The sequence below is a fragment of the Corvus kubaryi genome, unplaced genomic scaffold (assembly GCF_017639235.1).
Source record: "Corvus kubaryi isolate FWS band 111438036 unplaced genomic scaffold, C.kubaryi_AGA036_p1.0 37353, whole genome shotgun sequence".
NCBI lineage: Eukaryota > Metazoa > Chordata > Aves > Passeriformes > Corvidae > Corvus > Corvus kubaryi.
In genome coordinates, this window is record NW_024581115.1 from 1,288,500 (window position 1) to 1,306,812 (window position 18,313).

General features: G+C 40.9%; 1 protein-coding gene across 5 annotated transcripts in view; it reads left to right on the top strand.

Annotated features, from left to right (window-relative positions):
* MMD (monocyte to macrophage differentiation associated) overlaps window positions 1-17,568 on the top strand; it is a 42,314-nt gene extending 24,746 nt beyond the window's left edge. The window contains exons 1-8 of one of the 5 annotated variants that reach the window (XM_042032368.1): window positions 112-237; window positions 6,319-6,400; window positions 9,681-9,725; window positions 12,705-12,865; window positions 13,577-13,651; window positions 14,059-14,160; window positions 14,547-14,616; window positions 15,360-17,568. In XM_042032368.1, coding sequence (XP_041888302.1) covers window positions 209-237; window positions 6,319-6,400; window positions 9,681-9,725; window positions 12,705-12,865; window positions 13,577-13,651; window positions 14,059-14,160; window positions 14,547-14,616; window positions 15,360-15,560 — 765 coding nt within the window. In that variant the 5' untranslated portion in view covers window positions 112-208 and the 3' untranslated portion in view covers window positions 15,561-17,568. Of the gene's footprint in view, window positions 1-103; window positions 238-794; window positions 4,772-6,318; window positions 6,401-9,680; window positions 9,726-12,704; window positions 12,866-13,576; window positions 13,652-14,058; window positions 14,161-14,546; window positions 14,617-15,359 lie in introns of those variants that run through there. The other 4 variants (XM_042032365.1, XM_042032367.1, XM_042032369.1 and 1 more) reach the window with 4 other exon arrangements.
* The last annotated feature ends 745 nt before the right edge of the window (window positions 17,569-18,313 follow it).

An 18,313-nucleotide genomic window follows, 5' to 3' on the forward strand; every position in this document is an offset into this window, starting at 1 on the left:
GGGCGGGGGGGTCGGGCCGGGGGGGCTGCGGGCGGCTCCGGGGGCGGCTCGGGCTGGGCTCCGCCCGCCCGGCTCAGCGCTCAGCCCGCCCGGCGCCCGCCGTCCTGCGCGCCGCGGCAGCTCGCTCGCCAATGCGGGCCCGGAGCCCAGCCCGAGCCGCCCCCGGAGCCGCCCGCAGCCCCCCGGCCCGACCCCCCGCCCCGGACCCATGCGGCGGCTCCGGGAGCGGTTCCGGAGGTAAGCTTGCCGCGTCCCCCGGCCGGAATGGGATCCCCCTTCCTGCCCGAGCTGCTCCCCGCGGGATGGGACCCCTGGGCGGGGTGAGGGATGGGTGGGGGAGCCGAGGTTTTCTCGCTGCTGCCGGGCGGGGAGGGCAGCGGGGTCCCAAGGGGTGCGAGTGGGGGGAGGGGGGTGGTGAGGAGGGTCTGCGTGGCTTTTGTTTGTGTATTTGTTTATTCATCGCCGCCGGTAAATGGGTGAAGGTTCGCGCATCCGGCCGTGTGTCGCAGCCGCGCATCGCAGCGCTCCCGCGGGGCCCGACCTGTGGCTCCTGGGCCGGGCTGGGTCAGCACCCGCCGGCTCCGTGTGCCCCCGCGGGGCGATGGAGCTCCTTGTTCTGCTGCCTCCGACGGCGCATTGAATATCATGGAATCAGGGAATGGTCTGGGTTGGAAGCGCCCTAAAGCTTGTCTCATTCCACCCCCTGCCATGGGCAGGAACACCTTGCACTATCCCAGGTTTCTCCAAGCCTTGTCCAACCTGGCCCTGGACCCTTCCAGGGATGAGGCAGCCACGAGTTCTCTGTGACAGGGCCTCTGCACCCTTACAGGGAACAATTTCTTCCTAGTATCCAATGCAAATCTATGCTTTTTCAACTTAAAAATCAACCCTCGTTCAGCTTAAGATGCTGCTCATGTTCATGGGGGGGTCGATTGGCTAACTGCAATCGTGATTCTTGGATAAATATCTGTGGGCTTTTGGTTTTTCACTGCCCAAAGTCCAGATGCCAGGCCGATAACTTGATGGACAGCCCATCCCTGGGTGAGGCCGGTTTCACCGTGGCTTCCCTGACCAGGTACCTGCCATAGGGCTGCCCTGCTCTCCTTTCATCAACTTACTCAAGAAACTATAATCTAAGTATTAAACGGGAAATAAAACTGAAACAGAAAAATATGAATGCAGTCAGATGTGGTTTCTGTGCTAGCTTACACCTCGGTTGGTTGGTCCCTTGCCTCTGAGCTCAGATGTGCTGCAGCACCTGGGGTGACTTGTGATTGCTGCCCACTCTTTGCTTGAATTGCTGCCTTTTGTACTTGCCAGAAGGCTGGGGAGGTCAGTGGGATGCACAGACACTTTTTTCCATGACCCAATCTATGTATGATACCAGAGTTGTTTGTGGATTCTCAGAGTATTGCAGGTTTCCTTTTATCTTTAGTATCGTGCTGTAAGTACATGAACCTTCACACAGCGTGTGATTTCACTGATATTTCCAAATAAGGGAACTGCTTCTGTGCTGATCTGAATTATTTCTGTGCCTCAGATGCTCAGTGATAGTAAAGATTATGTGAACAGTTACAAACCACAGCTAGATACTGTCAAATCCAGGAAGGAAGGTAGCTAATGCAGAGGAATATGGATCTACTTTTATTTGAATGAATTTGTAAAGAGGAAATATCAGCCAATTTGGTTAAAGCAAGGAAGCTTTCTATAAATACTTTCGTTTCTCTTCAAAATCTAATCTAAATGGTCGTCAGGAAAATGTAGTGCAAATCTGTTTTGACCTGCTTGTAATGTTTTGTTTTTCCTCTCGAAAACAAGGAGTCTAGATAACATCCTAGGTACCGAAGCATATATTTAAATAATGAAGCAATTTTTAACCCCATTTGATGTATGCTACTGCCAGTTTTGTGGAGTTACACCCGCCTTGTTGCAGTTTCTCATACACTGTTATTTGTGGTTTATTAGGTCTAAATGGCTTCTCCCGCTGCTGGAAAGCGCAAAGAAAGAAAGACACAAGAAGGGGGAATGTGCTTTTAAGCTGGTAAAAGGAAGTATGAAGTCTTTTGAGCTGAATAAAGGAAATATACTTCCTGAAAAGACTAAAAAAAATCCAGATCTTTGTGGCCATTATCAGTGCTTGCTGTTTTTACTGACATTTTGCTTCATGCTTAAAGCAATAATTCATTCAGCAGTTGGAAACCATCAATAAGGCGAGATTTTATTTCCCTTTTGCAGTTTTGGGTCTAAGCTTGCTGTGATGCCAGACACATGCCATACAGATACGTGCAATAGATTTGGGATTTTGTAATTTATTTTTTCTAAGCTGGCTTTGCATGCAAAGACAAAACATTAAGAACTCTTGGATTTTCCTTCTGCTTTGTCTCCCAAATACTGTCTTCTCTTAATTCTGGAGTCTCTGGGAAACATACAGCATCTGCTCCTTGGAAATGAATAGGAGCTTGAGATTAGAGTCTGTCACAAAGGATGGATCAGTCTCTATGCTAAATATTTAAAATATTTGGAGTATTTCAAGATGAAAGATCAAGTAGTGTGAAGGGAGGGGTATGAGTTTCTTCCCTCTTGTTTTAAATTGTCATATGTCTCTCTCAATATCTCTTTTCTGCTTATATTAGGAATGTGTTCATCAAAAGTTGTTTGCTTGCTGTGAAACTCTGAATCTTGGACTTCCTTGAGCAGATCCTGAGCATTGAGAATTTAAATTGTGAAAAGGAACTCACAGCTCAGTTCAGTGCAAAAGGATTCTGCTCTCCTGGCTGGCTGCAAGCAGTTCTTAGTCTCTTAATTTCAGAATTTTCATATTCTGGTATTGAGGGCATTAATGTTTTATCTTAGATATCTTGGATTGTCAGTATCTTAAATGGAGAATTATTTTTGCATCCTTGTGATATCCTCTGATTAAATGACTGGTTTCACCAGATCTGCTATTAAAGAATGCATTAGAGATTTGCTAGAGAATCAAAAGGCTTCAATTAAAGACATTTCCTGTAAACTGTAGTCCAGTTCAGTGGGACTTTGTCAGACTGTCCTGCATTTGATAATAACCTTAATGTCTGTGTTATAGAGAGCCTTTGTTTAGGAGTAAACAGCATCTGAATGTTCTTTATTGAGCTTCCACTTTTAGGAAGGTGAGATGATAATTCCCACAATTATCTTTTCCAGAAGAGGCAAACATGACCTGTAGATAGGAGGAAGAACAGTGTCCCTGTGTTGCAGTATTCATGAGGCAGGAAACAAGAAGCACCCATTGTTGGTGATGGCATGGGGTTTATTTGTTTATTTATTTATCTTTAAGAAAGAGCAGAGCTGGTTTTGCTTCTAGAATGTAAGTCTGCAAGCACATTCTTTTGCCTTTGTGTTGCAATGTCATACGTGTCTATAACTGCAGGAGTATATGACTGACTTTAACAGTATGTGTCAAAATAATTTTCCTGGTTTTGATGAGCACATCAGTAATATCACAGAGCAGCTATTTTCAAAATTAACATCTGTTTCTTAAGACATTAAACCTGAACTGTCAAGCTGGAAATGAAACCAGCTCGAGAGAAGCACTGGCTGGAATTATTGCCCTTCCAACCACCTCGTTAGTGATCCTCCCTCTGAAGTTGTTCCTGATAACGTTTATAAATAGTTAATTATCAAAAGGCACAGGGGAATAACTGAAACTTTGCTTTACTAAGAGCATTGCCTGTGATTAGTGCAGAGGAAATGTTCTCCAGCATTTGGCATCAGGGTCTGCAGCCTGTTGCAGGTGATCCCTTCCAGAAAAGAGAGGTACAGATCCATCAAATGTACAGCAAAGTTGTTGCTGGGATGTTGTGAGACCCATTTCTGCAAGGCAGAGGTAAAGCTGAACTCTTCCCCTCCTGCCAAAACACACTGGTGGTGTTGGTGTTATTGGTATAAACATGGATGTGAAGGGGATGGGTGAGGTGTTGCTAATGCTGGAGTTCTGCTGGAGCTGTGGTGCTTTGAATTGTTCTGTGCTGCCACAAACAAAACAGGGAAAAAAACCCAACTCAGTATGCAGGTAACAGAGCAAGGATAGATTTGTTATTTTGTGTTCTGTTCTGTGGCTAATAACTGTCTTTAAATTAGTGAGAGGAAGAGGTCCTATTTCTAAAGTGTTTGTTCATAGTTCTAAAATCTAACATTGCCCCTAGATCCAATGTGATTGCTTTAGAAAGATGCCGTGTATTTTCTACTAAAAAAAAAAAAGGAAAAAAAGATTAAAAGTAGTCTAATGTTGGATAATAGAAGATCACATTGGGAGGCTTCAATTATTTATAGTTTTTTATACGATAATAATATCTTATATAGAAATTTGGAACAACAGGAATTATAAAGCTACTACAGAGTGTAAGCTTATTCCTTTTGGTTCTTCAGGTTTGAGTTTGTTTGATTTTCTTTTTTATTTTTTTACTTCTTGTGAGACTTCCAAGGTACCACCACAGAGAAATGTAATGATATTCTAGATGTGATAAGTGCAGAGTTTCCCATGACTTTGAATTTAGGGAGTTGGACAAGGGCAGTCCAAGCCTGGCCACTTGCTGAGCCAACAGATGCTTTTATTTTTAAACATTTTCCTAACTTGGAAGCAGAACTGAGCAAACTGAATGTTCCATCTTTAGAGGATGCAGAGATGGTGTTCAGCAGCTGTTGAAGACCTACAAGCCCTGGGAAAAAAAAAATCCAAATATCCCACGAGCCTTTGTGATGACAGTGTCATTGTCTTCTTGGAGAGGAGAGCAAGGTGCCATTTGTCGCTGACAAAAGAATTGCTATTTTTAACCCTATCTTAACTCCTGGAGGGTTATTAATTTGCTAACAACCATTTATGCTCACTGTCTGTGAATTAAATTCACATTTTTCTTAGCCTTTGTATTAGTAACAATTGAAACTGTTTCTTGAAATTGCCACAGTTTGGGGAGGGGTCATGACACTGTGTTATTTTCCCAATGCTGCTACATTTTCATGTATCAGTTTAGGAAAAAATGGTTTAAAAGTCACTTAATAAATCAGACAAGAAAACCACGTGAAATATCCCAGAAATCTGGAACGGCTTATGCCAACCGTAAGATTTGGATTGGATTTTTTTAGTTGTTTGTTTGTTTTTCCCTGGTTTGAGGTCTGCCAAGATTTTATGGATGTCATAAAAATAGGACTCGTTTTGACTTAAACCATTGGGGACATGGGGAAGGACCAAAGTTTGTCTAACAAGCTTTTTGTATAAATCTAGGTAACAAAGCTGCTCTCAGTTCTGAGCATACAGACATGTTCTGTATTGCTTGTGAAGCTGTTCCTGGCTTCTTGGATACCTGACTAATTGTCAGGGCATAGTTTTAGAATAGTCTGGAGTAAACTGGAATTATTGGTGAAAGATAATCACTTTTATAGGACTGTCAGCAGTGCTGGGATAACAGACTGGAGCTGGAGAAGTTCACAGCTTTCCTCTGACTGTTGCATATAGGTGTGTGCTGTCTTTCACAGCTGTTCCTGTACAGATTTAAATTATTGGCTTTCACAGAAACAACTCAAGTGTTTGGGTTTTTTAATATACTTAAATGAAACATTTGTATTGGCAAGTTCTTCCAAAACTTTCTCAGGTTTCATCATATTCTGTTCGGCTTGCATGGACTGTGTTTCATGTGATTGATGGTTGTTAGAATGTTTGAAAATTCTTAGAGAAAAAGGTGGAATATCTATGGCAAACCTCTTGAAATACTTCCTCTTTGGAATTGACCATTAGAGTCTCCTTTCATCATCCCTGTGTAGTTTGGATCTTGGTAAAAGATACAAGATTGGAAAAAATGAGCCACTTCAGGCTCCAAACACAAATATTGCTTGCTATAAGAGTCAAAAAGTCAGTGTTCATCTGTTTCAAACTGGAATATTGCTGCAATTTTAAGAACTTCTGAAAAGAAGAGTAACCCATGACAGCTATGATGAACTCCATATTTCAAGAGTAATTTGAGTTCTTGCTATGCATTTAAATAGGAAATAGTTCATTCTTCATCTGACCAAACCATCAGAAAAGGGGGAGTGTGACTGCTCTGTGTGAAGTCTTGGTTAAAGATAACCATCCCCTGCACCAGGCAGTCCCAGGAATTTATTTAACATGTGCTTCTGGTAAGAGGCTTTACTTGGGAGAGCTTGCAATTTCAATCACAGTTACTTTGAACATGTCTGTACTTATAATTCTTAACACTACTAGGTTGGAGGTATTCCTTCATTTCCTTCATGACACTCAGAGAGATGTTTTAGTAAGTTTCCTAAAAGTACTTCTTAATTATTCAACAGGTTCATGAACCACCCAGCTCCAGCCAACAGCCGCTACAAACCCACTTGCTATGAACATGCTGCTAACTGTTACACACATGCAGTAAGTACACTTCTGGCTTCTTTTCCTTTTTTTTTTTTTTACCAGATGTTTCAGTAAATTTTTGTGGGTTTGGATTGCTAAATGCTTACCTTTGCCTCACTTTGTTCATATCTACAACCTCTCTGGTTTTGTGCATATAAGCTTTAGCTATAACATTCCAGAAAAATAGATGTTTGGTGATGTTCTGAATCTCTTGGAGCTCCAGATACTTCCTAAGATTCCTTTTCACCAATGTTACAGGTCATTAACTTGATATTTTCCCTCTGTTCCAGTCAAAGGATGCCTGCAGTAAAGGGGTATAGGCCACTACTAGTTAGCCTGCAAGGTGGATTTCCCAGGTCTGTGCTGACATAATACTGTGCAAATTGTATACTGGAAGTACAAGAAAGATTTATCCATGTAAGAAATGGGAAGGCTTCATCAGACTGTCTGTGGGTATGAGCTACAGGAGCTGGAGTGGTTTAGTTCAAGAAATCTGCTATTTTGCAAGAGGCCCCGATGATGCTGACAGCCCTGTTGAAATTTCGAGTCTGCCCTTATTTTCGTAATGTAACGACTTATTCTAGATTTGAGTATATGGTATTCACATAAAGAATAACAAAAGCAGTCCTCTTTGATTTGTTTTTTTCTTTTAGTAATTAGGAAGTTTAATTTGCTGTCTGGCACTTTGAAAAGGACTTAAAAATGTGGTTTTTTGCTTTTTAAGATAGCATTTGCCCTTTTATAAAAGCAGCTTGTGCTTCTCCTCAGTCTCTCTACTCCAAACATCTGAAGTATGTTTGACTATGTCCTCAGTCTCTTATCTCCAGTGTGTCTGAGTGAGCTGTAGATATGAAAGCTCAAAGCACTGCCCAGGACTCTTCAGTTCTAGAAGGAGCTCTGTTCTTAAGGATCCCCTGTGTGTACTTCATAAATAACCAACAGACAGCTCCATGGTGCTGGTAAAAACAGAATCACCTTGGTTTTGCATTTAGAAAAGTTGACTGAAGCTTCTGTGTTCTTAAGCCAAGGGTCTCATGTACAGCATTATGTAAATATATGCTTATTTGCCTAGGGAATGAAGCAACATTCTGTTAGTTAGCACAAATATGTAGTTTATCTCATAATCCTTGTGCAAACCTTGTTTGCTCTGGCCAAAAAGTTAGATTTCAAAATATCTGGCAGAAGTTGGTGTGCTCATTAGCAATTTCAGCTTTCACCTAGTTGAAAAACAGGCATGTTTTACTCCTGCCTGTCAGCAGGAGGTGACAGCCAAGATGGATCAGTGTTTTCTGGTAGGCTGTAGTTTGTGGTGGAGCTGTCTAATTACTTTCTGAGTAATTACTTTTGAGCAGTCAAACTACCTGCTAAAACCTACCATGAACTGTTAAAATAAATATGCAATAACTTTTGATCAATATTTGAAGTCCTGAAATGGGAGTCTAGGCTGGGAAAGCACAGAAAAAGATGGGGGGGATGTTTTCATCTCCTTTGTGTTGCAGACTTACTAAATGTGAGATGGTCAAATGCCTGAGTCTTTGCTGCTAGATTACAGTGCCAGTTTTCAATTAGACATTGATGATTCTACAGAACAGAGTTCAACAATGGTTTTCCAATATATTTTTATTCCAAACCTTTATTTGTAATTCAGGAAGCAGTCAACTTCTACTTTGAGTGTGGCTGTACTTCTCAGTAGGTATCCCATCTGGTTTTGGACTTAAAAATACACAGGAATCAGTTTAGGCAGCTGCTTAATAAAAAAAACAAATAACAAAAAAGCAAGGATAAAGGAGGGTATAGAATCCCCGGCACAACTTTTTGGTACAATACTTAGAAGGTAACTTTGTGTGGCATCATAAGGTATCTTCAAATTTCTAACTTGTAAGGCTATTTTAAATGTCTTGCTCTTTTTTTTTTTTTTTTTTTTTTTTTTTTTTTTTTTTTTGGCTTTAAATGAAGCACTGACTTGTGTTCAGACACTGTGAGAGAGGAATGGCAGCAATGTAGTTGAAAACAGACAGAAAAAACTGTTCTCTGTGTTTAGAGGAACAGGAAAGAAACAGTGCATGAGAAATGCAGGGGTTGTAAGAATTGGAGGGGAAAGATGGCTCTTTTATCATGAAGCTTTCTAGTGTGTGTAAGGTTTATCAGACAAAAGATAGACCCTGCTGTGTTAAAACCTCAGAATTTAGATATGGCTTGCTTTATACTGCTCTAAATGTTTCTTCCAACTGCCTTAAAAGGAGTAACTATTCCTAAAATGAATTATAGTCTGTATTCCAGGCTGGGTTTTTGAAGTGTATGGAAAAACAGAAGGAGTATAAATATTTTAAAAATGAGACTTAGAGCATTTAGAAGGCCATTTGAGCATGGAAGAAGGGGTCATCAGAATTTCAGAAGGGCTCTCCCGATGAAAATGTCTGACAGTGGGAATAGAGCAGTTTCTCTGCTCTGTGTGTTGCACAGCCCAAGTTGCTTGTGGGCCTCCCACTCCATGTTACTGGTCTCCTAAAATTAGGGGAAAATTGAAAAGTAGGGAGAGATGGTGACAGGAGTGCACTCCTGGAGCAGGCAGCTGGAGATGGTTCCCTCTAAGTGTCACATTTTTGGCAGGGGGTGGTGTTTGGCAGCTTTACTGATCTTTCTGTTGCCTTCCTTTCCAAAAAGGAAGTGCGTGGACCACCTTTGTGCCCTTGGTGTTTCCCTCCCAGTGAGAGGCTCGTGAGACTGCAGCAGTAACACCACGCTCTGCTGCAGTGGCTCGTGCATCGAAGGGCATTGTTGCTGCCTGCATGATGTGCAAGGAAAGTAACTTCATTTTCCATGAATGTTATATACAAAAGCAAAACTTCCAACACATTTTTAAAGCTCTCTGTGGCAGAGATTGTCTAGAGAATTATGGAAAGAATACAGGTAAAATACAGTGGAACAGTGCCATAAGCAACACAGACAGGTGGAAGGTACTGGATATTTTGCTGTAAGTTGGTAACCAGAGTGTAATTTCCCTGAATTGACCCTGATCAGGTTCACAGCTTATTGTGTCAGCCTCCTTCCTTGTGCCTTAAGGCTCTTTGCTCATTGTGACAGCAGAGTTTGTGGTAGTTGGTTTCCCAAAATACATCACACGGGGGGTTGTGCTGAAATCTGTTCTGAAAGATTCCTATCTACAGCTGTAAAAAACCATATTTTAGTCCTTTATCTTCCTCCTTATTACAAAGAGCTTTTCACTTCATTCTCTCATTTTGTTCTGGCATTTCTCTAGAAAGCTTAGGAAACTGTTGCCTTCTCTCTTGTTCTGCAGATCTCTCTTCCAGCCCCACTTCTGATGCAGCCAGGATTAATCAAGGTACTAAAATTAGTAAATTGGCACATCACAGTTCTGGGTTTGCTCACAGTACATTAAGTTACTGGGTTTGATGATACTCATTTGGAAGACTTGCACTCCATGATGAAATAAGCAAAGATTTTGTGACTTGTAGCTGGAGTTTTTTTTCAAGGAATATTGGCAACTAAGAAATGCTTTGTCATGCCGTAAAATGACATAGCACAATCCCACTCATTCTGTTAGTTCTGATTCCCTTACTGCTTTTTTGGTAAATTCATCTCCTTTTAAAGGGCTGATTGATGGCTTTTCCATTCTGAAAACTGGAGATTAAAATGCAATTCTTGTGTAAGTGATTTTTTTCAAGTGAACATGGGGAAGTCTGCCTTTTTTTATTAACTAAAATTTTGTATTTCTTTTGTAAGATGGGTAGAGCCCATTGTACCATATGTTACCTGTTACGGCATCTAAAGAACTTTTATCCAGTTGGCTGGAACAGCAGGGTATAATTTCTGGATTTTGTATTTCATCTAGCTATTTTTGACCAAAAAAAGGAGTAATAAAACATCTCTTGTTTTGTCGGACTGTTCCCATGGTGCCTGTCAGGCACAGAGGGGAAAGTGTTTCCAAAAAGAGCACTTAGAAAAAACAATCAGTCCTTCTTATGGAATACAGTGCTGTTGCCTGTGAGAGGTAGAATTGTTCTTTAAAACCAGGACAAAGCAAAAAAGGGATTAAGGTCTTCATTCATGTGCTGTACTCTTGATTCTGAAGGTGCAAAGAGAGACGTGATAAGAGAATTGCATCTTTGTTTCAACTGTATTATTTTATACACAATAATTACTGGAAAAAGTGGTTGACACTGAACTTTGTGTTGGTCCATTTGAGCATCCCATGTCACAGCTTAGCTTGTGAAATATTTGAGGAGATTAGTAAAAAGCTGGTGTGTCTGTGTAAGAAAGGCAGGTTATTCTGTGTAATATCTAACTCTTGTTTCCAAAGAGGGCTCCTTTCCTATAAAATGGTCTCTGTCAGAGGCCCTGAGCAGCTCATGCCTGGGCTGTTGTAGAGAATTAGTAGGATTTTAGTATTTTACCTGGTATTTATGAGTACTTAATCTCTCTGAAACCTTTTAGTTCTCTGTCAAGTTTAGTCAAAACAGAAATTTGCACGGAAAATGGGGAAGGAAACCGAGGAATGTGAATACGGTGGGACTGCACAGCTTAGGGCCATGGCTACAGCACCATTTCTGGAGCTGAGTATCCTGTCCCCTGCAAAAACTAATGAAACAGCTGTCACATCTCATCAGTTCCTGGCTGTCCCAGGGGCTTCAGCCACACTTCATTCACACTGTGTGTCATGTGTGGAAAACAGGAGTGACTGATCTCCTGAGGAGTGACACATTTCAACCTTCCCTGAATTTGGGGACTATCCAGGATGTGTGCATGGAAACTTACGGTTGGTGATAAATGAGAAGCCAGGCTGGCAGACTATTTCTGGCCTTAAAGTGCACGATGTCAACTTCCATCGTTTCATTACAAAGCTCAGGAAGTGTTTTCACCTCTAGTCCCAGTGCTGTGAATGTATCAATGCCATACTTTTCATTTCCACGGCTCTGCAGCTTTTGGAATATACTAAATTTTGCAAAACATTAGGAAATTTAATAGTAATGAAGCTACAGCTGATGTACTTCAAAGCCAGAAGGAATAGCCACTTGTTTTTTGTTGTTATTCTCTGGCTCAACCAGCTTCTTCTCAGATCCATTCAGTTTGCTCTGCATCCTGTGCACTGAGCAGAACCTCGATTTCCTCTGGTCTGTAATTAGATAAAGGACAGACAGGTCAGTCTAGACTAGAACTTTGCAGTCTGAGCTATCAAACCTGTAATGCAAAGTGGCCAGATTTGTTTAAATATTGCTTGTTCCTGGCTTTATTGTTTAACATATGAGACTTGGGTTAAATTACCAAGAATTTAACCTAAGCAGCTCATTTGCAATTCAAGGGAACAAATTAACATCTTAAGACATGCTGTAGGGCCTGGAAGGGAATTTGTGCAGTCTTTGTAACTTAGAAGGCTGACAAAGATTGGCCTTGATAGTGGAAGGAGATGGGTAGAAATGTCTGAGTTAGTGAGCTCTCTTCTTCAAATACTTGTTGGGCATAGGGTGTTTTTTAGGGGTTTTAGGGTTGTTTTGTCCTTCTCCCCCATTTTCTTTCTGCCTTTTCCTGAAGGAGATAGAGGTACATTGTGTATTTTATTCTGGAAGGGAGTGTAGTTTTAAACGTATGTGAAGCCTGCAGCCACTTCTTAGATGCTTCATGCAAGCATGGTAATTCCATCATGATGTTTGAAGAAGGCCTGTTTTGGAAGAAATGAATTAAATGTGTGTCTTGGGGTGATGTCCAAACCGGCACAATATGCTTGAGAGGGAGGTGGGAAGGAAAACAGAGTTGGATACACTGCATTAGAAGAATATCTTTGTGCATTAAAAATCTATTCATGAGAGAAGTTTGTGGCTAATTTATTTATGATAGCTTAAACCCAAGTTCTGCAAAACTATTGCTTAGTACTTGCAACAGGACTTTGCTAAATGCTTAAGTTTTTTCGTTTGGGCTTCAAGTTTATTTTGGTCTGTCCTGTGCTCTGTGTCTGTGCACAAGAGGTGGCTTAAATCCAAGCCTAGAGTAAGATCAACATAGTTTTAAAACATGAGGCAGAATATGAAAATAAAATCACTGCTAGTACTTATAAAATTAGACAAAAGAATTTGCTGTCATGGCTAGAGGAGTCAGTAACCTTCCCTGGCACCATGGGGGGAGAAATTTAGAAAAACCAGATCTAAACTATACCTGAGACATTGTTGAATTTTTGGTGTGCTGATGTGTCAACTTAAAATTGAATGGCTAAACTTTCTCTGGCTGGGGCCAAGCTCTCTCTGTCTGCTGGTGCTGCTCTGTGGGTGGCACCACGGCAAAGACCTGACAATGGCCTTTGTTTTCCCAGTTCCTCATTGTTCCTGCCATCGTGGGCAGTGCCCTCCTCCACCGGCTCTCCGATGACCGCTGGGAGAAGATAACAGCATGGATGTACGGGGTGGGGCTCTGTGCCCTCTTCATCGTCTCCACCGTGTTCCACATCGTTTCCTGGAAAAAGAGTCACTTAAGGTAGCAGTAGAAAATGCTTCACTTTCTTGTGATGTTTCCCCATTGTGTTTCTCAGTCAAAACCAATTTTACAGGAGGTTGGAGTGGTACTTTCTACTGAATCACCCTTGATTTTTTTGGAAGTAATAGTGAGCCAAGCTCACGTACCAGTGAATTTGAAGTTCTGCTGTTTTGTAGGCCCTAGTGGCTCTTAATCCAAAAGCAGAATGGGAAAAACATAATGTAAGTGGTTGATGGATAATAGCCCATTGCAGAAATGAAGACACTCTCTGGGACTATGGCATGCTCAAATGCTTTGAGGAACACAGCTTTTGCCAAGAGAATACAGTGCCCAGCCAATGAGCAGGAAACCTCCTTGGGAGCAAATAGCAAAACTGTCGTGATTTATTTTTTATTTTATATTTTTGGTCCCATGTAAGACCCTTAAATAAATTCTGGGCCACAAATTGGGTTTAGTCAGTGGTCGCTAAATCATAACAGTGTCTGGATTAGGTAGAGTTGATGTGACAGGGATGCAAGGTAGGTGGAGAAGGGGAGAGAACTGCAGAAGTGTTCAGCTCTTATGTGTCTCAGGTCCTCCACATGGTTTTAAGAGGCATGGAGCTGATGATGTTTTCCCCAAAGTGATTCCAAAGCACATCAGGAAAATGAGGTGATGCAAAATTCTTTCCAAAATATGTCATGGTGACCTGTTCTGTCTCAATCTCCCTAGGACAATGGAGCATTGCTTTCACATGTGTGACAGAATGATGATCTACGTCTTCATTGCAGCATCCTATGCACCATGGTAAGAAATGGGAAGCACAGCTGCAGAATCAAAGCTTTTCCAAAGTAAACAATTTGTCATTGCAGTTTTCCAAAATCTGTAGATGCCTTCTTGGATGCAATTGACCACATTCTGTGTTGTGACAGACACTGCAATGTCATCGCCTGGGCCTTGCTGAACAGAAAGTGATGCTAGAAAACATCAGAAAGCAGTTTATTTACATTCCACATACCTCAGTTCATGCTTTCCACCCATCAATGCAAACACCTTCTGCTTCTCTGTGGCTAGAATGTCCCAGTGTTTGTTCCCCCCTCATTCTGTAGTTTAGCCTCTGAGTAATTATTTGTTTTTATCAGTCCCTACTGCTTTTGTGTCAGTGTGGTCCGTTCACTCATCACTACTCTCTCTTGGAATCTTTGTGCCTCCAGGTTAAATCTCCGTGAGCTGGGACCTCTGGCGTCTCACATGCGATGGTTTATCTGGCTGATGGCTGCTGGAGGAACCCTTTATGTATTTCTCTACCATGAAAAGTAAGAATTATTCTTTGCATTTAACTTTAGACTGAAAATTATCCTCAGGGAACAAGACCAAACTTTCTTTGTTTTGGAGATGAGCTACCAAGGTTCTCATCAAGTAAGAAAGTTTAAGTTATCTCAGAGTTTTATTCTCACTGGTACTTATTGCAAATGAGGGCATCCAGGCAGTATTTAGAGAAGGTACTGCCTGCAACTCTACAATGCAGAAATCAACACAAGTTTTAATTTTGTCGTAGAACACTGGTTATCTATCTGCATGAAAAGCTTTTTGACTAATGACCTCATACCAACACATAATTTAAAATACTCTTTTTTACTATTGAAGGAAATGTTCATCCTTTTGTACACCTCCTTAAATGACTCAAATTGTTCCTTTTTAGGTATAAGATCGTTGAACTCTTTTTCTATTTAGCGATGGGATTTTCTCCTGCTCTGGTAGTGACATCCATGGTAAGGAATGTGACTATTAACAGTGCAAACAAACAAAACGTGCCTTTTATAACCAGCTTCAATTCCAGTGCAACTCTTTCTTCTGCAGAGATGTTCATTTTAGTACACTGTAATTGTAAATGTTCTCTGCAGAACAACCAAATACAACCAGTTATAGTTTGGATTTATAGTTTACATTTCAGTGAAATGCTGCCTTGTTCTGTTCAATCTGGGCTGCATTGTGTAGATAAAGAGAGCTTGGGTTTCTTGGTGCATCTGAAAAGCATTCTACTCCAAACTTATTTATAGTTATACATTTTAAATAGTGTTGATTAACCCTCTCTGCTGCTAATATAAACCTGACACATTTTCAAGTTAATGCCTTAACTGGCTGTATCAAAGTCTTGCTGGGAGTTTCATGCAGCTGGGAGAAGCTGCATTAAACTCACACTTTCACAGAGTAACGTGGGGTTTTTTGTCTCTGTCTGCTCTGCTGATGAAGCAAACCATCAAACTTGTTTTAGTTCTTGAGTTATCCCAGTATAACTTCTCTAGTGCTATGGGGACATAGTATATAAACACATTATTGTGCATTTCACAGTGAAATATAAATACACTGCATTTCTCACTGTCCCACCCAAGATATTCTGAGCTGTTGCAGCCAGCTCCCTTTGCTTGGGGGAGAAGAGCACTTTGTATTTTGTCCATAAATGCACTTTGCCCCCTTTACACCCTGCCCCTGACCTGTCCTTGTTCCCTGGCAGAGCAACACTGAAGGACTGCAGGAGGTGGCCTGGGGAGGTTTGATCTATTGCCTGGGCGTGGTGTTCTTCAAGAGTGACGGAGTGATCCCCTTTGCCCACGCCATCTGGCACGTCTTCGTGGCCACAGCAGCTGCTGTCCATTACTATGCCATTTGGAAGTACCTTTACAGAAGTCCTGCAGACATCATTCGTCACTTATGAGATTATGTATATCTCTATACATCTATATCTATAGATATATAGATATATATAAAGAAGTAATCGGCACTTGGCCTCTGTAACAGTATTATTTGACTTAAGGAATTTGGGGGAATTGGAAAAATTGCACAGCAAAACTGCACTGACTTTGGTAGTTCTGTGAACACAATTACTGTGAACTGATGTTTGTGTCCTGCCATTGCTCATCACATGGCAAGTGCTGTAAATAACCAAGATACTGTACTGCAGTAACCAAGAGTCCATTCCACATTAGCAGAACTGGCTACCTGATGTTTACAAACAAATTTTGTATCCTAGTTTAATTTTACAATTTTTAACTACGTGAATTTTTCTAAATTAGGGATTCAAATGGTGAAGTCAGTGCAATAGTGGAAATGTAATTCTCTTGACCTGAAATTGGTTTCTATCACCTTTCCACGAGTCATTTCTTAAACATGAATCAGAGACAGCTAATCTACTTTTACCACCCGTTATCTTGGTATAATGTGACTTTTATAGAAAATTTTTGTGTTTTTTGTAAACTTTAAAAGTACATTTATTGAAGACACACAACTGTCATCTATGCAGCTACTAATGTTGCAAAATCTTGCAAGAAATGGTTACATTCCACACCCGGTCCTGAAGAGAGAACATCGTACCTCTCCCAAAGGTTGTGTTGGAGGTGTAATTGTAATAACCACTTTTACAAACTAAAACCTGAATGTGATTCTGCTGAGTTCTAACATGGCAGCATTCTGCTCATTTGCAGTACCATGAACCAGACCTTAGGTTGGCTTTATTTGTGGTGAAGAGCTGTAAAAGGAATAGCTGAGGTGATTTTTCTCCTCCAGGTTTCCAGTTTGTACCCGTGCTGCCCAGGGTGAGGGTTTGTGTGAGGAATACCCTCCATCCAAGCCAGGGTCACTCATTTCCCCAGACCATGTACACACATGTGACATTGAGGCTTGGGTTTCCAAAGGGACTTAAACTGACTGGTCCCACCAGCTTTTGGTGGGGTGGTTCTGCTGGGAAATCCTGGTGGGAGCAGCAGGCAAGCATTGCTGAGCACCTGGAGCTCAGGGTTCTTCACAAGCACAGCCTGGCAGGGTGCAGAGCTTGGAGAACTTGACAGTTCATCCTGGGACTTCACACAGAGTCCAACTGGTCTGTGTTGCTGTCTGTCTGTACAGGAAATCCAGCTGTGGTAGCAAGTCATGAGTGTAGAACATGTACTTTAATGACCAGTGTAGAAGAGTCATTGTAATCCTGTCTGTCCAATAATTGTATCCTGTCCCACTATGTAATGAATGTCTTATATTAAGATTGACTTTATCCTTTTTCTAATTTACTCAGTTTTTCATGTCAGTATTTAAGAACAAAACCAAAATGCGTTGCCTTTTTCAGATTTTGTTCTGGATATTGCCTGTCTACAAACAAAAAATAGCAAGATAGGGATGTTTTAAAGGTCCCGCTTCGCTCAGATTTGCCAGAGGGTTGCAAGTTTTAGAATATTTACATTTGTATAGGGAATTTACCAGAGGAAAAAACTTTAAATTCAAGACATTGAAGAATTGCTGTGTGGTGGTAGCAGGTGATCAGAGAAGTGGCAGCACCACAGCAAACTAATGAACTGCCACAAAAGAGAGCAAAGGGAACAGCTGGACAGGTGATTCTGCTACCACAGTCTCGCACATGTGGATGCCTCAGTTTTTTAACATCTGTCTATTTTAATATTTTCCACTTTTTGTGGGTCCATGTATTTTGTTGAAATGCAGTACTGTTAAAACCACTAAAATACCTTTAAAGGTTTTCTGTAGTCAAAAGTGAAACTATTGCTTGAATATATTTGTTTTAATTTTAAGTTAATTTTTCATGGCATTTGCTTTTTGGAGTGTTTGAAATGGTTTTTAAAAAATTTCAATTCGCCAAAAATATTTTGAATTACTGTATTCTAGTCAATATGATATTGAATGTACTAGACTAACAATAAACATTTGGTGCAATTTGGAAACTCTTGTATTCTTTGTGGTGTTTTTTTCCCCTCCATCACCTGGGCAGGGCCATCAGGGAGTGACGCTGTGGCTACTCCTGACAAAAGGGAACCCGAGTTGAAGCTGAGAACCCTCATGCCTGCTCAGCCAATGCTTTAAAAATAGTAGGAAAGACTGCAATCCAAAACATTCCGTTGGGAAAAAATATATTTCTGTCTAAATTTTGGTCTGTTTAGAACTTGCTTTTCCCTTTTTGCTGTTCTGGATCAATTTTCTTATACTATTATATGTTGCGATTTTTTTTTTCAGCTTAGAACATTGAAAAATACATAATTTTGCTCCTATCACTACAGGAGTATCATTGCATAAAATATAGACAAGCTGAAATAAAAATGTGTTTGTCTGAAAAACAAGCATATCAATTAGTCTTTTCTTTTTTCCCTTCCATCTAATTACAGCTCTTGAGGCTGATTCCTCTCAGCAGTAAGGATAGTGCTTTTTCTAGTACTGTTTGCTGCAGTACAGAGATGGGATTTCTTGGTCTTCCTGAGGCAAATGTTTTTAAAAGCACTTGCTTTTGTATTTTCTATGCCTGTAGGTTTTAGAAGTGCAACAAGTAGGCTGAGTCTAAATGAAACAGTGATAGCAAATATTTCAGTTTTACAGATGGAACTTTCCAGAAGATGTCTGGGATGCTGCAGGTAGTTTGAATATTGGATAGACTCTTAGGTCATGTTTTTATAACACAGTATCCTGTGCATCAAA